Below are 24695 nucleotides of genomic sequence, written 5' to 3'. Positions count from 1 at the left end.
GGGGGGTAAGAAAACTCATATTGGAAAGTTCAGACACATCAAACCCACGTGCAATTTAAAAAAAAAAGCAAAATATATAAGTGGGTGGGGTGGTGGGTAAGTGAGTGTGTGGTTTTTTTTTGGGTGGTGGGGGAGGAGAGATAAAACAATGTTGATTCCAATGCAACAACACGAAGATTTATTCCCCTCCCTCCCTTCCTCCTCTTCTTTTGCAGGAAATAATTTATTCCGATGTATGGATGGATCGTGGGGCTGGAAAATAAGAGCAAAGGAGGGAAGAAATCCTTATCTATGTGTCCTGTGATGGAGTTCCTTCTGTGTGTATAGATGCATACAATTCAAAATATATATATATAGAGAGAGAGAGAGAGAGAAAGATACACACATATATATATATATATATATATACATTCATAAGTAAGGGGTGAAACACGTGCAAGAGAAAAGCGAATGTCCTCTCAGATCCCAGGCAGTGAAGTTCATGCGGTTTTCATCCAAGAGATCCCATCTTCAGGATGTCAGTGAACATTGCCAATGTAACTGGGAAAGGTGTGGATCCGAGCGCAGCGGTTGAGACTTACGACAGCGGCGATGATTGGGAAATCGGCGTCGGCAATCTGATCATCGATCTGGACGCCGATCTGGAGAAGGACAGACAGAAACTGGAGATGCATAACTCAAGCGGCAGCAGCAGCAGCAGCAGCGGCAACAGTGGCAATAGCAGCAGCGGCGGCGGCGGCAATGCAACCACCAGCACCAGCAGCAGCAGCAGCAGCACTCAGGATTGCGGGGCAATAGCTCCGGGCGCTGCAGGCGGCTCGGCATCAGCCCTGGCCGACAGCCTGAAATTTACCCCCTCTCCCTCTCCCTCCTCCTCCTCCTCCGCCTCCTCCTCCTCTGCCGTGCAGCCGCCTCCCCAAGGGGGCCATTCCCACAAGGAGACGGGGGGCGGCAAGTGCAAAGTCAGAAGGAGCAAAACTTGCAAGGATGCCCATAAATCCGCGTGCACGGCCGGGCTGTACGGCATTCCCGAGAGCGGCAACGGCGGCGGCGGCAACAACGGCAAGAGGCAGGAAGTTCAAGGGCGCCCTGGAGAGGTTTGTGGCATGAGTTCAGCTCTGGGTCCGGCAGTGAGCGGCGGCGGCGGCGGCGGCGTCTGCAGTGGCGGTCATCACAACAACAACAACAACAGCGGCGGCGGCGGCGGCGCTGTGAGCGGCAGCAGCAAAGCCAAGGAGGACAAGCCGGGCCGGGCCCCCGGCAGGGCGGGCTGCAAGCGGGACAGGGACACCGCCAGGTCCCGCAAGGAGCCCGGCAGCAAGCCCGGGGAGGCGGGGCAGCAGCAGCCGGTGCCGGGCGGACCCGGACCCGGACCCGGACCCGGCGCCGCTCACCACCACCACCACCACCACCTCTATGGCTTCGGTCCCAAAAGCAACGGCGGCGGCGGCGGAGGGTCCTATCCCTGCGGTGGTGCCGGCGGGGAGCCCCCGCCCCGCGGGCAGGACGGTCAGGGCGGCCCGCACTCCGCCACACTGACCGGCGGCACCGGCGCGGCCAAGAGAGAGGGTCCGGAGCCCGGGGAGGAGCCCGCCCGCCCCGCCAAGAGACCCAGACCCGAGAAGGTAACCCACCCCCCGGGGCTCTGCTGTCCCGCTGCCGCATTGCTTTATTATTATTATTATTATTATTATTATTATGTCTACATGATATCAGCTTGTGTGCATATATATATATATACACACACACGTGTGTGTGTGTGTGTGTGTGTCAGGTGTTTGCTGGGTTGCTTTTTCTTTATATGCAATGTACATAATATATATATATGTTATATATACAAATATATATGTTATATATATATACATATATGTTATATATATAAATACATATATGTTATATATATATATAATATATATATGTGTGTGTAAGTGCACCATGCAATCTGCTTTAAATATTCTAAGTGTCACTGTTGCAATCCATCCATCCATCAGTGGGTTGTTGCAAAGTTCAAGAACAACCTTTAAAAAGAGCAAAGTAATAATACAGTCAGGTGTAATGTGTTGGGAGGGGGGGGGGGGGGGAGAGTTCTTTTTTTAACCCCCCCCCCCCCCCACCACCCTTCTCCCAAAGAAATTGTGATTTCATAAACCTTTAAAAGGTGTGCGCGCGTGTGTGCTTTGGGCTTATTTTTTTTTAAAAAAAGAGGAGAAAGCAAAGGTCCCTTTTCTATTAGAATATGAACCCGCAAGTCACAAGCCCCAGTTTGCTGACAGCACTCTCTCCTGTTAAAAGGATTTGTGGTTAGCAATGCCTAACTGTTGACATTGTCACTGGCGACACAGAGAATGATTCATTGGTGGATGTAGGTGATGTGTGTTTAAAATGATAGCCTCGATTACAGGGAAGATTGTGTGTGGGAGGAGTGCGTGTGGAGGGGGGGGGGAAGAAGCATTAGTTCCCATTTTTCCCTGTTCAATAACAGGGATGTTGTTATTATCCTATGAACAATGGAATAAAATCCCACAGCTGGAGCAAAACCCCCAGGTTGTTATCACTGTAATCTCCAGTGTTTGCCTGAAGGGTGGGGGAGGTGCTTTGTAGTCAAACAGGACACTAAACGCCTGCATTAAAGCTGCACAGGGCCATCGTGCCTTTCAAGAATGCAGAGATGCATAGATATCCGGATGGGTAGATGAGATGGTATTTTATGAAACACAGAAAGTAGGGGCAGCGATGATCTTTATCCTGAAGGTCCAGTGTGAAAGGGACGGGAAAGTTTGCCCTCGCCTCCCCCCCCCCTCCCTCTCATTGTTAGAGTGCAGCCAGGCTGCCGGTATGTTGGTAATTATCCAAAGACTATGCAGTTTCTTAGGCGGCTGTGACCCATTGTTTGTTGGATAATTATAGGTCAGAGGAATTGTGCTGCTTTGCGAAGCTCGCTTATCCTTGTGAGTGCTGGCCTGCGAAACAATTTCCTGAGCATTCCAGAGAGAGAGCGAGCGAGCGAGAGAGAGGGGAGTGTGGAAACCCTGCAGGTTCCTTATTTGCAACGAAAATGTTTTGATTAATGCCTACACAATAGTCCCTAAATGTCTAAAACTGCCTGCTTTGTGCTGGTGTGCCCACACAGTGACTTTGTGTGTTCCCCTGCACCATTTTAGATGGAGGAAAAGTTGAATGAATTAAGTTCTTTCACACTAATTGCTTCCCTTTTAATATAGTTTACTGGGCACCCTGTGATCTCTCGTCCCATTCTATTCAATAAATTGATTTCCCTGGGATGGAAGTGGTCAGTGGAGTTGAAGAGGATTTTGTTCCAGTGCATAATAGGGTAAAGTGAATTCCCAGCTTGTTGAGGTGATGACCTTTGCATTTCTGCAGATCCTATTGTTGGAAACGTTAGACACCAGTGAGATCGGGCGGTTTGAAGATGGTGTTTTATTTGATGAATTTTATTGCTGGGGGAAACAGTTTCAAGGAGATACCGAGATGTTAATAAAGATTTAAGCAGGAAGGTGCAGAGGCTAATGTTCCGCAGTCTATTAGTCACGAGAAGGGCATCTAAACAGATTTGGAATGAAAAAGCGACTAACTGGCAAAGTGTTTCACATTCCTTGACAACTCCCCAATCAAATCATTTTACCTCAGTCTCCATCCAACAGGCAGCAAATTGGGAGCTGTTTTAATCTGCTTCAGACAGATACCAAGTTAGCTTGGCCTCGATCAGTTTTCCTCATTGGCTGTGGTTAAAGCTTCAGCACCATTTTATAAGATTCAATTGGCTACTTGGAATGCATAAACGACCGACCTTTGCATTCCTCCCCCCCCACCCACCGCAATCGCTCTTTAATCTTTCAGCCAAAATGTTCATATTAAACAGTTTTGTTTAACAAAGCGATCTGTACATTTTCAAATCCTGGAGGCAGGTGTCATGGTAACAAAGATTAGAGTGGCGTGGTTTCACCACTCAAGCAGTCTCCTGGGGGAACTGTTTTTAGTGCAAAGATTCCTCAAAACAATCAAGAATGTATTGTGTACAAAAACAGTGCTTTGCTGATAGTCAGTGAGTCATGTAAAAAAATGTCCAGTATCACACTGCTGCTCACTTATCGTGATCCTTCCAAGAGATAATTGACAAGCACATTCTTCTAAACATACTCGCAGGGTTGTTTTTTCCTGCAGACTATGCCCAGGATCATTCAGGTTTAAACCTTCAAGTGCACGAAGTGTGTAAGGCTCAAAGGACATGAACTGGTAGGGTGCCCACATACTCTTGCATCCTGTACTTTGTTATTCATCTGAAAGGTGGAAGCACTTCTCACTGGATCATGTTGTAACAGGAGGTGAAATATTTGTACAGTTGGCAGTTTTAAAATTAGGTGAAGACAAATGTGTCCAACTGCATTGCTAAAAGATAAAAGGTGGAGAGTTGTAGTAATTGTTTAATGTGTTCAGTGTGTTTGCAGGTCTGCTTTTGGCCTGTTTATTCTGTTCCATCCCTGCAGTTAGTCATGTAAAACTGATAAATTGGAGCCGATTATAACTAATTATTCTGTGACTCTGTTTCTGCCGGTCTTTTATGCAGAAAACCACAAATATGCTGTGAAACTTGCCACTCCCCATGTGTGTAGCTCAAGCGAAAGGCAGCCTATAATTCCAGTTGTTTGTGCTATTTCTAGGTAGTCCATTTTTGTGGTTTCACTGTTATTAAACATGCCTGACTTAAGTGCATTTGGCAAACCAATAATCAGCTACTCCTAGGGTTTTGAAAATATGAACAGGAATAGGTCATTCAGCCTGTCAAGCCTGCTGCACCATTTTTTGAGATCAGGCTGATCTGCATCTCAACAATATACGGTATGCTTTCTAATTTTAGATTAGATAATAAAGATTTGCCCACAACCAACTCTTTTACCTATACAGTGTTAAATAAGGCTCTGCAATTTAGTTTATATTGCATTAATGGGAACCAAATTGTGCTTTTCACTGGGTCAAAGACCTTAGTGATAAGGACAACTAACTAGGTGGTTAGCCAGTTAAATGTATGATGAAAAAGTACATTACTGGGATGCAGAGCACAACTGGAAAGCCCCCCAGTGTTCCACAAGCTGTAGAACAGAGCAGATTTTCAAGTGGTGGAGAGTTTACCATAGAAAGTATGTTGGTTAGCAGAGGTTCGAGAGTCCTTGCAGGGTCTGTTAATATCTCAGCGTGGAATTTGTCACCTTTTTAAAAGTGCTGCAGTGGTATATTTCACAGCTGAGAATTGCATCCACAAATGACTTGACATGTCACTGATGCGAGCAATCACATCACGCCAATAAGTAAGTTAAAATAAATTGGAGCCATATATGCATTTTCTGACGGGGACTGTCTTTTTGTGTGTTTGTTTTTGTTCTTCCTGCTTAGTTAATAGACACATGTTTGCATATACCTTCCTGTCCTTTGTTGAGCTGCTGTAATTTGGCTGTTGCAATTCTGCAGCAAAGGACTGCGAATGGTAAGCAGCTATAATGAAGAAAACAAAGGACAGATTTGTTTGAATGCAAGTGGTTTTAAAAGCTGACTAAAACTCTGCAAGAAGAGATTTGACTGGTGAATGGTACCACAAACTAGCATGAGTTCCTGTAGAACAAAAAAAACTCTTCAGGCTACTTAATGCTTTGTAGCTTTGAATAGTTTCACCGTAGCTCTTTCAAAGTGGGTGAACGAGTTGGTGCCCTTTGACTACTGAGAGCTTTCTGGGCGAACTTGTGTTGACCTCCCAAGGTCTTTGGGCTGAGAAACGCTATTGAATTTTTTTCTGCTAATGAGCTGGATTTCTAATAACTACAGTTGCATGATGACCTTCTGTCCAAAGAGCGTGGAAGTATTTTGGGGGGGATGCAAAAGTCAACCTCATAGAACAACTTATCTACTGTTTTATTAGTTGTCTCTTCTCAATTAAGTTTTAACGGTCCACTCGTTTGCAACTTGTGCCTTAAACGTTGTAGCTACATGTTTTTTAGAGGCCAGCGTAACAGGGTAGTTAGAACAAAGAAGATCATGTGAATCTTTGTACAGAGGTTGGTGAGGCAGAGGATAGGATGCGTTTTTGTTTAGCACTGTCTTTTAATAACTAGAATAGATCGAGTGCTAGGAATCTGATATATGCCTGCAATTTTGTGCAGAGCTAAAATGAGAAAAATGAAGATGAATTTGAATTGACAGCCAACCTTTAGAAGGTTGCTTTGAGTTGTGCATTTTGTACAGGCTTGCTTACTTATTCTGAGGCACTAATAATAACCCATTGAGACGCCAAAATACAGAAAGCTAATTACAGGTTTGTTAAGATCTGTAAAATATTCCAATCCGAGGGTACTCCTACTACTACTACTACAACAACGACAACAACAAAAAAATTACATTTGTAAAGTGGCTTTCACGTCGGGAGAACGTCCCACTCTACAATTGAACTCAGTAGGGTGGAATGATGCAAAAACAGGGAGGACTCCTGAGCACAGTTGCATGTTTCGCGTGCAAAATATACAGTCAATTGAATTTACAGAATATTCTGTGAAGAGTTTTCAGACGTCTCAAACGTAATAAGGCGCTAGTATCGAATGCACAGATTATTATTATGACTCTTGTACGAAAATGTACTTGTGGACCTTCAGGTGAGAGGTTGCGATATCTCTTGTGGCCATCGTACTGTTTAGGCTCAGACGTGAAGAATGCGTACCAAGACAAGGTGCTTGAGAATAACCAGCACCAGGGATCTATAGAGCAATATGGGTCAATCTTCAGGAGAGGAAGGAAAAACAAAACACAAGCAGAAGCTGAGATGGGAAGGAGCTGCTGCCTATTTGTAATCTTACACCCTTTAGGAGAGGTTCGTGGGTGGATAATTATTCAAGTCGGTTGTGTTTTCTCCTCCCTCCACTCCTGAGCTTCTTGGCTGCAGACGCTGAGCAATGGATAAGCCGTCACCCGTCCTTTGTTCGAGGTCTTTTTTATTGAGGCTAATGACCGGTCTTGTGCCGCTCTGAGATAAATGACATTATCTCTGAGTAGGCTGACAGGAAACAGACATGTTAATAGTGAAGCGGCAGGGGGGATACTTCCCCTGTTTCTCGGGAAAGAAAAGGCAGGACCTCTGGTTGTGATCATTAACATAGAATGCATTCCTCTTTTTCCCATGTGGGTCAAGATAATTAGAAGCATAATGGTATGTTTTCATATGGATGTCGACCCACAATCAGGATGTTCTTAGTTCCCGTTTTTTTTACTGTAATTGATTTTAAGTATGAATAAGCCAGCAACGTTTTCTTGAGACAGACTAGACTGCTTTTCAAAAACCAGTCGGCAGGTCAGTTAGTTCATGCACATCCCTTCTGTGCCTTTTCCAAAGGTTAAAATAATGCAGATGAAGTTCAAATGACACCCGCTGCCAACGCAATGACAGTACTGACCTACTGCTCTTTCTCCTGCTGCTGGTGTAAATATTCGGACAGCGAGACTTTGTTCAGACGTTTTTGATTTTAAGTTTTTGCCTGGTTTTATAATGATAATTAATAATCCTTGCAATTTGGTGTATGGTCGTTCACACCGGGGGGACGTCCCAAAGCACTTCACAAGATATGCTGTGAAGTGGCTTTACTTTGTAGTGTTTGTGGGCAAATGCAGCAGCCAGGGAGTGAATGAGCAATTTTACTTGAGAAATTGTTGGCCAGGACACTGGGAGAAATTTGCTTCTCTTTTCAAATAGTGCCATGGGATCTTCAGCATCCAGCTGAGCAGGCAAACTAGGTCCTCAGTTTAACGTCTGATTGATGAACGGCATCTCTGATAATGGTCCCCCCCACCTCCTGCACTGGAGTGTCATCTTAGACTATGTGAGCTCAAGTCCCAATCTTCTAACCAGAGTGCTACACTGACTCAGGCTGATCCAAAGAAGGACTTTAATTAAATCAACTATTTTCATATTTGGCCCTTTCTTGTCTTTTTGCTAGCAAAGTAGCAGAATATGGGTTTAACCCTGACAGGGATTAAAAAGTGGCAGGGTTTTAGTTGAAGACTGGGAGGACCTAAAGTGAAATAATGTGGAAGTGAAATGGGAAATCCATCTGCGTAATCAAACCATGCAGCCGTGCAGCCAGCTAAGCATAAAGCATCGTCCTTGAGCTGAGATAAACCCTGTCAAACACAAGCTTTCCAATCCCTATAGAAAGCCAAGAGCTGAGAGTAGCTGTTTGCACAGAGCTCAACTCCATAAGCAAAATAAAACCTGTCAAGTTTTCAAGTACAAGGATAGTAATCTATTACAATGTCAAAACCTCCTGTAATATTATTCAGTATCATTTAAACTGTATTAAGTTAACATAATATGTGATTTATGGTATTTCAGTACATCAAATGGACAAGTGCTGTATTTCCAATAACCTGACTGAATTATTTGGAAGTACTCACAAATGCACACTGTGTTAGGTAGAACGATTCCCGCCCTCCCCCCCCCACCCTGCTTTTTTAAAAAAAACAACCTTTCTTCTGGATTTATAATCAATGGAAACACTAAAAAGCAAGGTTTGTGGTTGTGCATATTTGACCGGCTGAAATATACTGATCCTATTTTTAAAGGAAATTCAATTTGAGCGTTATGAAAAATGTGCCAAAAATAGTGTATTCAGCAGATTAAATAGATGGTTGAACCAGTATTTTAATTCAGCAGCTTGGAACATTAACTAGGACGAGATCTTCAAATTGGATAATCCTTTGTTAGCGAAGAACAGAAGTCCAGGCCAAGCGATAATTTGCTACTAAAGGGTATTAAAGGAGAAGGACAGGAGTAATACCAAAGGCTGCTTTGTATGTGTGATGGTTTTTAGTACAGTGTGTGTTGCTTCTCCCCCCTTAATCCAAACTAAATGGTCTTGGCAAGTCGAACAAAGCCGTTGCATTTGAATAAAGGGTTGTAAAACTATTCAGACATTAACACATGGATTAAATGCGGATTGGCTCACAATAGGGCTGTTTGTATCATTTTTGTCAGTTGAAAGAAAATTCATGTGGTGTGTTTATGGGAGTGGGAGCACTTCTCTTGGTCGCATGTAAGGGTTGCGGTGTTATTTATAGTTTTATCTATAGATTTGTAGCTTTTGGAGGGTTTGATTCAACCATTTTATAACGCTTCTGGTACTGGCCAGTTTATAAATGCTAACTCGGTAGGATAAATCTTCATGTCCACTTTACAGATACTATAATAAGACAAACTGAATTGCAAAAGAAATGCAGCTCCCCCAATAGATTCAGTGAGTATCCAGAGAATAGCTGAGACAAACAGTCCGGAAAGAATAATCTGATTTCAGCCAGAGGAGCGCTTGGGGTTAGGGAGGGGAAAATCAGCCAGAGATCCTGCTGCAGATTGCTATCCAGAGACATTCCCTGGAAGGAGTTTTTGCGTATTGGGAAAAGGCTCTGCTTTATCCCCTTCAGTCAAAGAAGCAAAGTTTCTCAGTGAACGTTGGGCTCTTTGGTAAAATGCCGGATAGAACCTGTGCAATCGCATACCCATAATTCGGGTTCAAAAACACCTTCGATAAGAGAGAGGAAAAGGAAAAATGATGAATAAAATGAAGTAAGAAGTAATGTCAAATTGCAAAATTGACCTACTGTATGTTTTAGAAGGGTGTTTCTGTTGGAGTTGTTACAACATGGGAATTAAAATGAGATCTGCCTCTTTTTAGTAATCTCACTGATTTGTCTTGTCCAGCAAAGATTGGGATGGATGACGGTCGTTGACAGTTTGACAGGTTAAATCCACATGACTTCTCTCTTCCTTTCCTCTTCCTTTTAATAATAATAATCCTTGCATTTGATATAGCGCTTTTCACGTCTTCTAGACGTCTCAAAGCACTTCACAGAATATGCTGTAAAGTGAATCGACTGTATATTTGTGGGCGAAACGAGGCAGCCAATTGCGCACAGCAGTGTCCCACAAACAGTCGTGGATTGAAAATGACCAATCTATTATTGTTTTGTTTTGGAGGGATTATTATTAGGTGTGTGGAGTAAGGAAACTTCGCCCAAGGTTTCGCCCTGCCTGGAATTGAACTCGGATGTCTTGCTTGCAAGGCGAGTGCTCTAACCACTGAGCTACAGGACTCCACAATATATTTTAATATCTACACTCAACACAGATGCATGCGTTGGAAACATCCGAGTAGTGACTTTATACACTTATTGTTTTGTACTTTTGACCCTATAAAGTATTTAATTCATAAAGTAAACCTATACGTTAACTAAATAAGAGCTTTATCTTTGACTATTTCCCCACTGGCTTATTTTTATTGAAGGAACGTGGAGTAATTAAGACTCTTCAATTGAGAGCAAGCATCCAGCTTGTTGAATTTTGAACCTGAAGCATATTTTACTGATCTCTCCCCCACCCCCACAGCATGAAAAGTTTAGAAAGAAAAACTGAAGTCCTTCCGTAAGGAGAGGAGGCAAACACAGTAAATACAGTACTTGTGTTCCTTTCCAATTGGAATCCTCGAATGGGAGCAGATGGTCTTGCACTGGCTTTGCTTTTCTTCAAGGGGTGCACTGGAATTTTTTTTTACACACAGCCTGCTCCCAAAGCTTGCACATATGGCACATTTAGCACCGAATGTTGACTAAGTAGATTTGAATTGACAGGTGAAGCATTCTGTCGAGCTCTTGTTCAGTCCTTGTTCAGTTTCCAGTGCAGAGGTGGTTTCGAATGAGGGTTTAATGAACCACAGATGCAGCAGTGTGTAAGTGTCTGCATGTTGCAATATACATTTCTGTCATTGTGGTAATTATTGCTTCTTGCTGCCCAGATACAATACTGCACCCCAACGGGACATCTCGTTTAAATCCATAGCCCACTACAGTAGCATATCAGTATCAAAGCCCCACTGGAATCTGTTATGCCATTCTTTCATTATTTTCTACAGAGATCATCCAGCTCTTTGTGCATATTCTGTATCCTGCTGTTTGGCTAGTTGTCTGAATTTACATTTGCTGTCGAAATCCTAAACCAATCTTTCCCATGATGCTGCAGCAGATGCCAGACACTAGCGTATAAAGCAAGCAGCTGTTTCCATTACACCATCGCTATATTATCCTACACAATCCGTTTCCTCAGTTAACCCCCCGCCCGCTGACATTAGCATTCTATCCCGGCTGGTGCTGTTTTTGTATCTTGGGGATGCCTGTGTACTTTTAATCCTGACAGCAGCTCTTATTGGATTAATAGGCAATAGACTAATTTTAAACAAATCAATCTAGTTTCTATACCCACCATGTATGACTTCCTTCTTTGCCCCATGACCTACACTTTATGGACAGTTTTACCTGTGTAAAGCAATATCAGAAGTGCTTGAAACAGATACTTTGTCTTTACACTTTTGATCTGTATTCTGGCACATTCAAAAATTTGTGTCCGGTTACGAAGCTGTAAGTTCCCGATGCACTAAAATAATGAGAAGTGAGTCTTCAGGGTTTAGAAACAATAAAAGGTGTTGTGGAATTCTCTCCCCAAATCCCTCCATCTCACCCCCTCCCTCTCTGCTTTCAAAACATGTCACAGTGTCTGCCTTTGAGCCTTCGGCCAGCAGAACACTCTTATCTCTAAAAGGCTTTGAGATGTTCCCCCGATTGTGAAACATGCTATATAAGTGTAAATTCTTGCTGTTGTTATCAGGAGGTCCTTTCTTAAAAGGAACACTTACAACATTTTACTAAAAATACCCAAAGCAAAAGGGACCCATTTTATTATTAGTCTATAATAGGAGGTGTCATGTGAGATTAGTGTAACATTTTTAATTCTACTCCCAGTGCACTTGAATTGCCTCTGGCTCTTCAAAGCTGTCAGCTTTTTGCATTAGCTGTGCTCATTCCCTTTTTTATTTACTCTGGCTTCTCCAGTGCCATCCTATTTACTGTCATTGACTTTGCTGCTCACAGCTCCTGCAGGGTGCAATTTTTCACTTCATTCACAAAATGTGAGCAGTACAAACATTCAAGGGTTTAAGGGCAGCATGATGCATGACACAGCTCGGAGAGTGTGGCCTCGTGGAGCTCAAAGAAAGAGAGGCAGCTCAGCCCAAGAAATATTGTGTACAAGGCAGAAAGCAATGTTGCATGTTTCTTTTAGGCGGTGATGGCAACAATATTGACCAATGGTGTATTTCTGCAAGGCTCAGAGCAACAGATCACTGTGGTGTTATAGGCCTGATTAATACAAGACTTGTACAAGGCTTGATTAAAATATGTATGATGCTGACTTAGTGGAAAGAGAAATGCAAATAAATTTGTGGGAGAAGTGGCTAGCATCCCTGTGTGCCTTTTTAGGTCATGCAGATAGATTTTCTTACGTCTCTTTTGCTCTAGTTGAAGCAATCTTGCCTTTGTGTCCGAAGATTGTGAATTGTTAAGCCCTCGTCTTAGCTGACAATCTTGTGCAGTACTAGGGCTGGAGCGTTACATTGTCTGAAGTGCTGTGTTTCCGATACGACAGTAAAACCGAGGTTGTGTCTGCCTATTCAGTTGGATGTTGCAAGAGAAAGTAAACATGCAATTTTGTAATGAAGTTTCCATCAACGCAGTTAGTAACGGGATCATGCCATTAATATAAAATTGGTGATTCATTCGATGGCGTTTTTATTATATATATCTATTATATATATAATTATGCTTGCATTTGGTAGAACACCTTATCGTGTTGTTGAGGCAGCTCAAAGTGCTTCATAGGATATACTGGAAAGTATATGGCTGTGTGTATTTTGTGGGTGATGGGGGCAGCCAATTTGCAAACAGTAGTGTCCCAAAAACAACCATGTCGGGAGTAATCAATTTTACTTGGCAGATTGTTGGCCTGGTCACTGGGATAAATTCCTTTCTCTTTTATGGGATTTTACTGTGCACAAATTGGCTATGTGAAGTTTAGTGACTGTATTTGTAGATGTGCCAGATAGCCAATTTATGCACTTGCAAACATCCATGAAGTGAATGGATGTTTGAGTGACACTACTGTAACATTTTTTTCCTCTGGAAGGTTGTTGGTCAGAAAACCGAGAGAAACTCCCTTCCTTCCCTTGCAAAGCAACGGGAGTTTTGGATAAACAAATAGCCATAAAGCAAAGACTAAGTCAACCGTGCTAGTGCAGTTATTTATTGCATTGCCTGTTTGATTCCGAGAACTCTGCTTTTGTCACGTTGTGGTGATGTGAAGTTGAAAATGCATCCATTGTCTTTTAACCGTGGTAAATAACAAGAGGCTGGGAGCTCGCACTTGGCTGGTGGCCAACCAGCAGGAATATAAATGAATGGCTTAATTGTAGAGCAAATCATTTGTTTATAGATAGACAGCCCAATTTGTTAGCAAAATATTGTTTGGAATGAGGGAGGGGCGGGGGGAGAGGCAGAGAGAATGTACTGGAGGGGGTGAGGCAGTAAATGATTTGCTGTGTTTTCTTGCTTAACTGCTGGTAGTCCCTGCCACATACCTAATCCCCCCCCCAAAAAAAAAAATAACCAGGAGACAAAATGCAATCTTATTGGAGTGAAATGCTAACCTCCGAGCACAGTAAGTGCCTTGAGAAGAACAATGGGTGAAGAATGCGCAACGTCACCGCACCTTTGCAGACTGACAGAAACCCGACAAGGCAGACAAGCTGCTCACAGCCAACGGACACCAGTTGTTGGCGGAACAGGCTTAAAGCTGTTGTTGGTGCAGAGTCTGCAGGGGGGAGGGGAGGGAAGCGGGGGATTGATGACGAAGAGGGAGACGTGCTTCAGTAAATCAAAGTAAATAGATGCTTTTTCTTGACCCTTGTCTTTTAAGTCGTGTTTTGGACTTTCTGAGTGTAAAACACAGCACCATGTGCTATAAATCTGCCATTGGTCCTTTCTCCTAATTAATTAGTGGCCCGTGCTAATGGTTAGCTGGGAGTTGAAGCGATTCATTTCCCGATGCTTGACATTTGGTGAATTGCTGTTAACCAGGCTATAGTGCATTCTTCGCCATCATTTTGGTTTGATCGCTTGGACAGTTCTTCAGATTTGCACATATTCCGTGAGGTCACTGAGGTTGAAATACAGATTCCCCCCCAAAAATGCAGCCACACTTAACATTTTGCATTTATAAATTCCTTCCATTTACCGACTTGGATAAGATGAACTTCAGTAACGCAGCCTGGCTGGTATTATTGGCCTTCTTTTCCTGCTGTAAATTTTTGTGTGCAGCTTTATATTTTGTAAATTGCTTTCACTTAGTGTACAGCACCATAAATCAGCAGCTTAATTACCATACGGAAGTGTTAATTTGTATTGTGAATTTTGCACTAGTCAAGCTAGCAATGTACTGCGCTCTCTCTCTTGCTGATTATATTTTTATGGCTAAGTGGAATGAAATGGTCTTGTTTTTCTAGAGAAATACTGCTTCGTTTTTAAACTGCACTCTCCCGTTTAACCTGCAAGTTAATAATATAATAATAATATAATAATAATCCTTGCATTTGATACAGCGTTTTTGGATTAGTTGAATCTAATTTCCATGAACCCTGCTAGTTCTTTTGACTTGCTCTAGAGTGTAGTGTGGAAGGTTTTGTGTGCTTTTTGTGGGCTCCTTGTGGGTTTCCCAGTGCTCTTTTATGTAAGGTCGGGTTAGCAGAAATAATGTCAATTGACTGATTGAAGAGATTTATTTATATCAATTGCAGAAACAATCTGGTAGGGCTCAATATTGGAGCGAGCCCTATTTTGTGTTGCAAGCCAGATATTATTCTCTTCCTAAATTACAAATGCAAGTATTATTACCTTTCCACATGAACTATTTTTCTTTCTCTCTTACTCCCTCCTTCCCCTCCCCACTCCTCCCCCATTAAAATGCAAACCAGGCTCTCAGGATAGAGTTAGATATGCCGTGGTGCACCTCACTGATTCTATAAACAATTGGAGGTGTCCTGTCATTTACTGCCACGGCTCAGTCGACCTTGATTCCTATTTTTCCATTTCGTCACATAGTCCCTGCAGATACACTGTGTCTCAAAATCTGCAACACCTTTAGTAAAATCTCCTCATTTGTACCTGTCCAACCAACTGTATGCTTTTGATGTTTATAAAGGCAATGCAGTGCTGTAATCGTATAATGGGATGCAATGGAGTCTGAGAAGCCAGCACTGCACTGTAATAACATGGCTCAAGCACACTTACTGTAACTGAATACCTGTGTGGTTTCATTTGAACGGCAATAACAATGCACTTACTAAAATAGCTGCTGAACTGGCTGAACGGACGCGTCACCTTCAGTTCTGTGTAAAGAGAAAAGGTTCTCTGAACGTTAGGAATCGGAGATCCTTTACAAAAAAAAGGCGTGGTGGTGGGGGGGGGGGGGGTGCGCGGGTGGGGGTGTTGCTGCAAACTTGGATGGGGACGGATATTCAGCAGCAGAACATGAGAAAGGAGTAAAGTTACACGGGTGACTCTGCGAGCACATTTGTTCATTATTTCCACCGCCTCCCCCACAAAAGTAAATGGGTGGAACAACACAACTCTATCAAAGCATTCTCAAAGTCACTTAATATAGTGTTTCAGTGAAAGCTGATCTCTGGCGCTGCTTGCTCTGTGGGAACTGTGGAACCATGAACTGAAGCAAACGAGTGGGTTTGATGTCATTTCCAACCTTTTTAAAAGCTATAAAGTTGAAACGAGGCGGTAGAGTTTGCTGGAACTCAGAATACTGTTCAAGGCACATTATGAATCCTTTCCAAGAAAATCCCATAAATACACCATTAACTCAATGTCACCATTAAGAGCACCGTTCAGTACCATTAGTCAAAACGCTTTGCGCCATGTCGTGCAAGACTTTGGCCCTTTGCCACTGCCAAAATTGCCATTTTGCAGTTAATCAGACTGCTGTAGGCTAAGCAAACACTTGATTTTAAGCAGTGCTAACTGTGAGAAAAATTGGGGGAGTAAAATATTCTCTGTTCCAATGGTGGCAGTGCCAAGAGTTATCGGCTTTCAGTAGGAGGTGGAGCAATTGAGTTATTTATTAGCTACTGTCTCATCTAAGTTCCTGGCTGGCAACTAGTCTTATTAACACTCGTGAACTCAAAAACTCTGTGCACTTTCTCTTTAAATTGGTGTCTACACTGGAGACGTTTTTATCATTTAACGATTGTTAATCTGGTCAAAGTCACGGATTAAGTAAAAGTGATATGAGGAAGCAAAGATGCTGGTTCAATAGGTGAACACACCCTTGTGTGTTGTTAAACCTGATAAGTCCTGGGCTTGATATTGGGTGTTTTGCTGATCTGGTCAATCTCAGCTCCGGTGGACTTGGGTCTCAATGTCCATAGAATGGGGATACAGTTAGCCATGGTTCTTACTCCATGGTTGCGACTAAGTAACCCCCCTACCAATGGAATGTGTGCATGAGGATATGCCACTAACACTATGCAGTTGCTCAAGAATTTTTTTTACCCCTCCCCAAAATGGCTTTTTTTTTTTTGCTTCTCTTTCCCCCCCCAAAAAAAATAATAATAGAGGGACCAAATAGCCAGCACCGGGAGGGAGAAGTATGTAAGTGTGTACTGTGGAGCAGGGAATTTCTCCTCGGAGTGGATTTTATATCCCTCTAGGCTTTATTTATTTGGCTCATTCTTACCTATAAGTGGCCATTTGTTGGTTGATAAATGGAGGAGCCTCCAGATCTGCACTGAACAGGTGGAAAGTGGAGTCTGGGGAATGGGGGAGGCAGAGAAGCAGAGAAAGCCTCCAATTTTTTTGTGAGCCATCTTTCAGAAGGGCTGCTTTTGTGTTTTGGGCACTCCATTCACCCCGGGGCCAGCTCGCTTCCTTTGTGGAGGGTGTTGAAACTTTTTTATATAATATCAAAAAAACAATGTGTGTATTTGTCTTGTACTGTAGTGTTGGGTGACATTTATATTAGCTCCTTTTGTGACGTGAGTGAATTGTTCGCTTTGATGCCATATCTCTGCAGTTTAAAAGAACAATGCGGTGAAACAGAAAGCCAGTTGGATTAATTGTGCTGAGTACAGCTGCTGTGAAAGACAGGATTGTTCGGGCTCATTCTTTTCTTCCACAATGAGCATCTTTTTGGCTTGAAGGGTTTATGTGGAACCCGTGCTTGCTTTAGGAGGGGTGGGTGGGGGGAGAATTGGTTTGCTCGTTGTGGCTGTGCATATTTAATAGGAAAGGGTGATCTTATGGTGTAGTGCTTGTGGTTGTAAATCCTTGTGATGTGCAGCATTTGCTTTCTCAGTTTACTCACAGTGTCTGTGACTAATTGAGCGAATGTGAAGATTTCATTCATATGTTAATTACAGATACCAGAGCGATCTACAAGACAAGGACTCAACAATACTGTCAGCCGTAGTTTACCCTTATTTAAATGTCTGCTTGTTGCTGATTTATTTAAGCTCATTTGGTATCGGAGCTAGACAGTGGTACCAAATACTGTATCCTTAGTCAGGGCTGATTGCTTCTAATCTCTTAAAACAGCAGTCACAGTGTTAGTATTTTTAATTCTTTGTGACCGCACAGTTTGTAAAACCATGTTAAAAAGATTCATTGATAACCTGCTACTATTTTTTATTTTTATTGTGAGTATACTCTAGTCCAACAATCCCACGCCCATTCTGTTTTTGCGCTTTTCCTACCCATAGCCTTCCAGATTCTGTAATCTCTCCACGTCTCAATGCTGCCTGATGCCATTGACCTTGTAAATCTGCTGCTGTGAATTCGAGAGCAGGTAGCTGTGCAGAGTATTAAGTCTGCCATTCCAGGTTTAGAGCTGAATAAGCACTCAGGGTTTAGGGGAGGAAGAATAAAGAACCCTTGGCATGTGTCGTGCTGTGAATTGCTGGTGGTTGACTGGCTAAACAGTAATAGATTTCCAGCGATGTTAGGAATACTGTATTCAGGAGTTTGTATTTGGCAATATCAAGCAGTCTGGAACAGCAATAATACAGGGAAGTCTTGATGAAAAGAAATCTGCATTCCAAATACTTCTTGCAGTAGAAGCCACAGAATTCAATAAACTGCCTTATTCCTTGTATCAGCCTACACAATGCAGTACCTACAAATAATCAGTCACTACACGTCACAGAAACTCTGGAAAGCCCTTTGGGTCGTTCTCGGTAAATATAGGAGCTATGTCAAACTCAAAGATTATTTTTACTTTAAACAGATTGGACAAAATACGCAGTCACTATACTTCACAGTAAAATTCACGTGCAGGGTTTTGAGACATCTTGATAAGATGCTATATCAAATTAATGATTATTATATTGTGAATCTTGCATAAACTAATTAGCTTCCCTCCTTCTAGGAGCACCTGTAGATACGTTTTGACAATCCCAAGTGTTTTCAAGAAGAAATCGGCAGAGATGGAGCGCTCTGAAATTTGAGACGAGTCTATTTGTTTTTTGCAAGAGGTGAAAGCGGTGGTGGGGGCGGGGAAAGAGAATACCATTATTAGATAAATGCAGTTCTACCTTGTAATGTTCGGGTTCAACATCCCAAAAGAGAACGGGCTAAAACGAGAAGCTGGAGCTTTATGTGTTCTGGCCCATAAACATTTTCTCTCAAGAAGGCAGAAATTAAGTCCAGACTTTTCCTTTTCCTAAATGTTACAGTGATCGCAAGCAAAAGCGCTTTTGAAAAGGGAGGGGGGGTGGTGGAGTTCTATGGACTTTGTTGTCTGTGCCAGTTTCTTTCTTGGAATAGTTCAAGGCTGGAAGAAATACTTTACATCAGTGGCTGAATCAGCCTGACAAGCTTTCACACCGCCCCCTCCTCTTATTAATATTCTTTTTGATGTGCACTTGTAAAACAGAGGATTGGCTGTTAATCTCCTAGATCTCTGGAGCTTTTGGCACTCGCCCATAATTGATGTGTTCACACGAGTGCTGTCGCAGTACTAATGATTAGATTGGTGGTAGCCGTATCTTTAAGCAGAATCAGTGTCGCTTTTAAAAGTCTTCTCAACCAGCTTAGGCAGCCGTCTTTGGTGATTTACAGAATACCTCAGCGATCGGAATGCCACACGCTCAAATAAAATAAAAAGAGTGTCTCTCTCTCCCTCTATCTCTCCGAACTCCAGATCAGTCCGTGCCATGTTCCTTCATTTGGTGTCTTTTTATTCATCCTTTTTGAGTATCAATTTCCCATAAAAGCACCGTCACTACACTTGGCAGTAGAATCCTGTGAAATGCCCAGAGACATTTTGACTGCGTGGTAAGGCACCGTATCAAATGCGAGGCTTGTTAATAATAAATAATAAGTGCAGAAAACAAACAAAAAAATAATACTTATAATGGGACACGATCATCGGATCCATTTACAATAACAGATATCAGGAATCATTGCGTGGGGGAGAAGTAACAAAAGTCGCCTAACCCGGTCACATCAAATTTATCATTTAACCTCTCACAAAAATTGAAGATCTAATGTCAGATCCTACGCTCCTAACCTCTGCAACTCATTGCCTCCACCATTTGTCTTGCCCCCTCTCTCTGTCTTTAAATTCTGCTTTAAAGCCTATCTCTTTGAATGTGCATATGGCCACTTTCCCTCTCCTCCCCTCTTGCTTGGCATCTAACCCCATTCCTGTATAGTGCTCCAAGACATTATCCTACATGAAGGGTGCTATATAAATACATGTTATTGATAACCCATCCAGGGGAAAGCTACAGGCCTTGGCAAAAAAATCCCCACAATACCGCCTAAATTCTGCCCATTTTTTATGTTAAACACCCAAAGCCAAGAGGATTTTTTGTGTTAGGGTTTTGAGAATTGGTGTCCATCAATTGCTGATCACCTAAATTCATCCCATTTTTTTATATAAAATAACAACTTCAAAGCCACGAGGGACGTTTGTTGTTAGGGTTTTGAGAATTGCTGATTGGGAGCACCAATGCAAACAGAGCAAGTGATTCCTGAGCAGTGATTCATGGCCTCCGCGGTTCCTTTCACAGCACACCAGCGCAGATGTTTTGTGTATTGCTTCATAGTCTCTTGTTTGTGGTTTGGGGGTAATATGTTTTTTGGCGAATCATCTATTGCTTATTATCGGCCGTGCACGCAGGGTAGATCTGTGAACCGCGAAGGTATTATGTGTTGGTGTATTTATACAAAAAACACCTCATCTACATCAATAAGCGCCAGCCAACCTTTCAGAAGAATTGGATCTCTTGTATCGGCTGGGTCAGTTGATTTTTAGTTAAGAAATGTGTGTTTTGTGTGTGAACAAACCCTTTTGTAGAGCAAGCCTGACTCTACTTTGGTTTGTGTGATGAATTGCCAAGCTTCTGCTCAGTGCATGTAGGCACCTGGGAAAAATCGAGCTGGAGTAATGTCGCCGACTGCAGAGTGTCTGTTTCTGACAGATACTTTCCCCATCCTGATAGGCTGTCACGTCCAGCTGTTCAGACGTGCGCGACTTGTGCTTTCTGTACGGCTGGTTTCCAATTTTGCCACGACAAGAGAATATAGTGCGCTCTTAGCGGGCCTCCTTCATAACCGGATAGAGATGAGAAAAGGCAATTGGAGGAGGTGTGTGTTGGGAAGCAGGAGGTGGCAAGGCTGCAACATGAGTAACTACAGTACCTCTCATAATAAAATTGTGATATCTTTGTATTTAGTGGGGTGTTTTGTGTTGGAACTTTTGAAGTGCTGAGTTGCTACACCCACTCCTTGTATCACCCTGTGCGGTACTGTTGTGGAGCAGATGGGATCAGAAGGTTGTCTAATGAAAGTGACTCATCAGTGTCACTTTGTTATCTCTTTTTTTCCCCCCCTGAATAAAGTCTTTGTGCCTTTTGTTTTTATTCTCATTCAATTTGAATGTTGACTGAGAGGCGGAGGTGGTGGAAGTGGGGGGATGGGAAGAGAGCCCGTCCTGTAGGTTCTGCGGGACTACATTTGATTATAGTCTACAAGTGCTTGTAAGGTTCGAAACAGGTTTTCAGTTCACAACAAAGGGAGGTTTCATCAAAGAATGTGTCTTTCAGCTTTAAAACAGTTGCAGTCTTCCCTGAAGCTATCTGTGTTTCAACAACTTCCATTGACAAGGCGGCTGTGGTGGTGTTGGGAGGAGGGGAGGGGTGGGGGAGAACTGAGAGATTTTAGTCCTCATATCAGCTCATTTTATACATATTAAATTACAAAGTACACCGCCGCATTGTGAGGATATAATCCTCTGGCTTGTCAGCAGTTTTATGTGAGCAGGATGGCAAAGACCTGTCCGTAAGAGGCTGGGAGCAGCTCTCTTAATGGGAATAGACAAGCGGCAGACAGACTGGATGATCCATTAAATGGGGATGTCACAATGTTCTCATTATACAGTCGTTATACATTATAAATTGCCTATAAATATAAAGTCACTACACTTTAGAGTAAAATCCTGTGAAGCGCTTTGTGACATTTTGACGATGTGATAAGGTGCTAATACCAACAACAGACAACAATGACTTGCATTTATATAGTGCCCTTCACAGGGGGTAGTGTCTTGGAGAGTTTCACAGGATTTACTGTAAAGTGCAGTGACAGTGTATTTTATAGGGACACGCTGCAGCCAATTTGCGCATATGCTCAGAGTGAATGCTGTACCCTGCACGATTTGGCGTTGTGGTCCCAAGTGATACGTACACCTAGCAGTAAAAGGTGTTAATAATAATGATAATCCTTGCATTTGATTTAGCGCCTTATCACGTTGTTGAGGCGTCTCGAAAGGGTATCATGGAATCTACTGTAAAGTAAATTGACTATATTTTGTGAACGAAACATGGCAGATGTTTGTGTTGACTAGATGTTCACGTGGGTCACTGAGAACCCGTACACGAACACTAAAGGTTCAAAACAGGTTCGTGGAGTCTTGTAGCTCAGTGGTTAGAGCACTCGCTTTGCAAGTGAGAGACCTGAGTTCAATTCCAGTCAGGGCGAAACCTTGGGCAAGTTTCCTTACTCCATATGTCTAATAATAATCCCTCCAAAAAAAACAAAACAATAATAAATTGGTCATTTTCAATCCATGACTGTTTGTGGGACATTGCTGTGCGCAATTGGCTACCGCGTTCGCCCACAAATATACAGTCAATTCACTTTACAGTAAATTCTGTGAAGCGCTTTGGGACGTCTAGAAGACGTGAAAAGCGCTATATCAAATGCAAGGATTATTATTATTATTAAATGTTTGAATCATCCAGCCTTGAGCAAGGCTTTCTAGAAAACGACCACAATTCTGCTGGCCCATGTTTGTCTGCAAGGTTCACTGTAACCTAATGGTCTTGAGGATTCCAAGAACATTTTTCAAGGAATCAGTGCATTTCTGTGTGAGAAACTTACCAAGGCCTTAGATCACATGAAATCCGAATAGAATAGATATGTTAACGGCGAAATGAGACCAAGCGTTCAGGGTCATTGTTTTGTTTAGGGGGAAAAATGGATGGATAGGTATTTTTAGAGTCTGTTATCACGTCAAAATGCCTCTAAGCTCTTCACAAATGTAGTGACCTTTTTTTACGATTTGGTAATTATATTAAACCTCATATAAGTCGTATCAGTTGGGACCACACATTTAATATGATTTTTGCAACGTATGAGTAATGTCAAACTTGCACAGAATATAAACTCTTGAATGGGACATGGACAAATGGACAAGTTAGGCGGTTATACGATTTATATACAGATTTGACCTGCGAGTTTTACTGCACATACCCGCTGCCAAAAGATTGTGAGTTGCAGTTTGACCCTGATGATTGCTCTTTGATCTAAGCAGCAAGTGCAGTTATTTTAGGCTATGAAAAACAGTGTCTTTCTATAGACGTTGATGGTAATGTTTCCATGCGTTGTTTCTCCTCAGGTTGACCCCTTGTTCACCGTGCCTGCACCTCCGCCACCAATCGCTTCGAGTGTGCCACCTCAGATTCTACCTTCCTACTTCTCTTCATCCAGTATTGCTGCCCCAGTTGAGCAGCTTTTAGTACGGACTCGATCCTTGGGTGTAAATGCTTGTGATGTTGGAGTAGTGACTGAACCCGAATGCCTTGGACCTTGTGAGCCAGGAACTAGTGTCAATTTGGAAGGGATTGTGTGGCATGAAACGGAGGAAGGTAAGACATCAAATTATTACTTTTGTTCTGTAATGAAATTGCCATGTGGGATCAGGTTTGTGCTGTGTGTGGATTAAACCCTCAAAAAAGAAAAACATTTGCAATTTCTTTTAGTGCAGTCGGTGGCCAGTTGGCAGCTTAACTGGAACATATACAGGCAGATTGGGTCGTTCCCCTATCCGCTGTCTCACGCTGTTTAAATGGCGCACACCTAATTCATTGCATTTGTATCACCCGATGACGATGGGATTAAAAGTGCAAATCATAAACTGTTTAAGAGCAGTCAACATTTGAACTTATATCCTATTTGGCAGTGACATTGAGATTTTACAACCCCCACAGTGACCGAGGTTAAAAGGTCAGGTTAATTTTTGGACAGACCCCACAAAAAACTTTTGGGTGAGATTCCCTCCTCTTGTATACATGGTGGTGGCTATTGCAGATTTGCAGCGGAAGGGTGCTGTGTGCCAGCTTTTTTGCACCAGCTTGCCTTTTGCGTAGTCCACTGGTGGCCAACTTTTTTGGCCAACAAAATTATCATAGAAATAACAAAATACCATTTATGCCATGAATTAAGAAATATTCAATCAAAAAATAATTATTTTGTTGGCCAACCAGAGGTGTCGTTAGTTACTATTCTGCTTGTATTGGGATTATATTTTTCCACAACTAGTTCTGTGCTACTGTTTTAAAGAAAACAACACCAGCTTTGGCTGGTAAATCAGAATTGTAATACAATCCCTGCAACAACAAAAAAGGACCTCCATATGGTTGTCTATGGCTGCTATATATATGTGTATGTAGCTGTTTGAATGTGAAGCAATGGAAATGTGGCACTGAGAGGATTAATAGTTGAAGTCAGAAGAGGCTGACGGATAATGGCATCAGTTCACTGTTTGACTTTCTTTCCCCCCCCCCACCCCGTTTCTGTTCTTTGAGATAACCAATAATAATAATCCTTGCATTTGATACAGCGCCTTATCACGTTTTCGAGACGTCTCAAAGCGCTTCACAGAATATATTGTGTGGTGAATTAATGTGTAAGAAATAAGAAAAGCTTTTTGTAGCCAGTGACGAACGCCAAAAATAACTGAGCATTCATGAATTCAGTTTAAAAAAAAGTTTAGTGCTTTCAGAATAGCTAGACTGCTGTAAACTTACTGTCTTCCAGATCTAGAATGTGTGGGTGTTTGTGGTACAGTAACAGAGCCTGTGGTGACGTTAATAGAGTTATTCATGGAGAATCAAATAGCCTTCTGACCCACTGAGTAGTTTACGCTTGAGCAGAACTAATGGTTGAAGAGAAAAAGAGATTCCTATTTCCTGGTGTATGAACAGCAAAGTGGAATGTTTTTATTATTTTTTCACTGCCGATCAAAGGATTTTCCCTTTGTCTATGATTTGTGGAATAATTCCTTCTCTTTTGAAGCCGTAAAATAGCCATGCAGTGAGCTAGATATTTCTTTTTTAAACCAAATTGGTAACCCACGCTGATTTAATAGAATTACGCAGATGAGCAATTGAGTGGATGAGCAATAATAATGCAGTGCGGTC

General features: G+C 42.4%; 1 protein-coding gene across 1 annotated transcript in view; it reads left to right on the top strand.

The window, feature by feature from the left end:
- The first annotated feature begins 397 nt into the window (after window positions 1–397).
- The window catches only part of LOC103182358 (zinc finger protein 608), a 65012-nt gene continuing 40714 nt past the window's right edge, over window positions 398–24695 (top strand). Inside the window, exons 1-3 of the mRNA XM_042346908.1 lie at window positions 398–1345; window positions 1436–1625; window positions 22892–23141. Of these exons, the coding sequence (XP_042202842.1) occupies window positions 516–1345; window positions 1436–1625; window positions 22892–23141 (1270 nt within the window). The 5' untranslated portion in view covers window positions 398–515. The remainder of the gene's footprint in view (window positions 1346–1435; window positions 1626–22891; window positions 23142–24695) is intronic.

Source organism: Callorhinchus milii, unplaced genomic scaffold, assembly GCF_018977255.1.
Source record: "Callorhinchus milii isolate IMCB2004 unplaced genomic scaffold, IMCB_Cmil_1.0 Scaffold1, whole genome shotgun sequence".
NCBI lineage: Eukaryota > Metazoa > Chordata > Chondrichthyes > Chimaeriformes > Callorhinchidae > Callorhinchus > Callorhinchus milii.
This window is presented reverse-complemented; position numbering and strand designations above follow the sequence as displayed.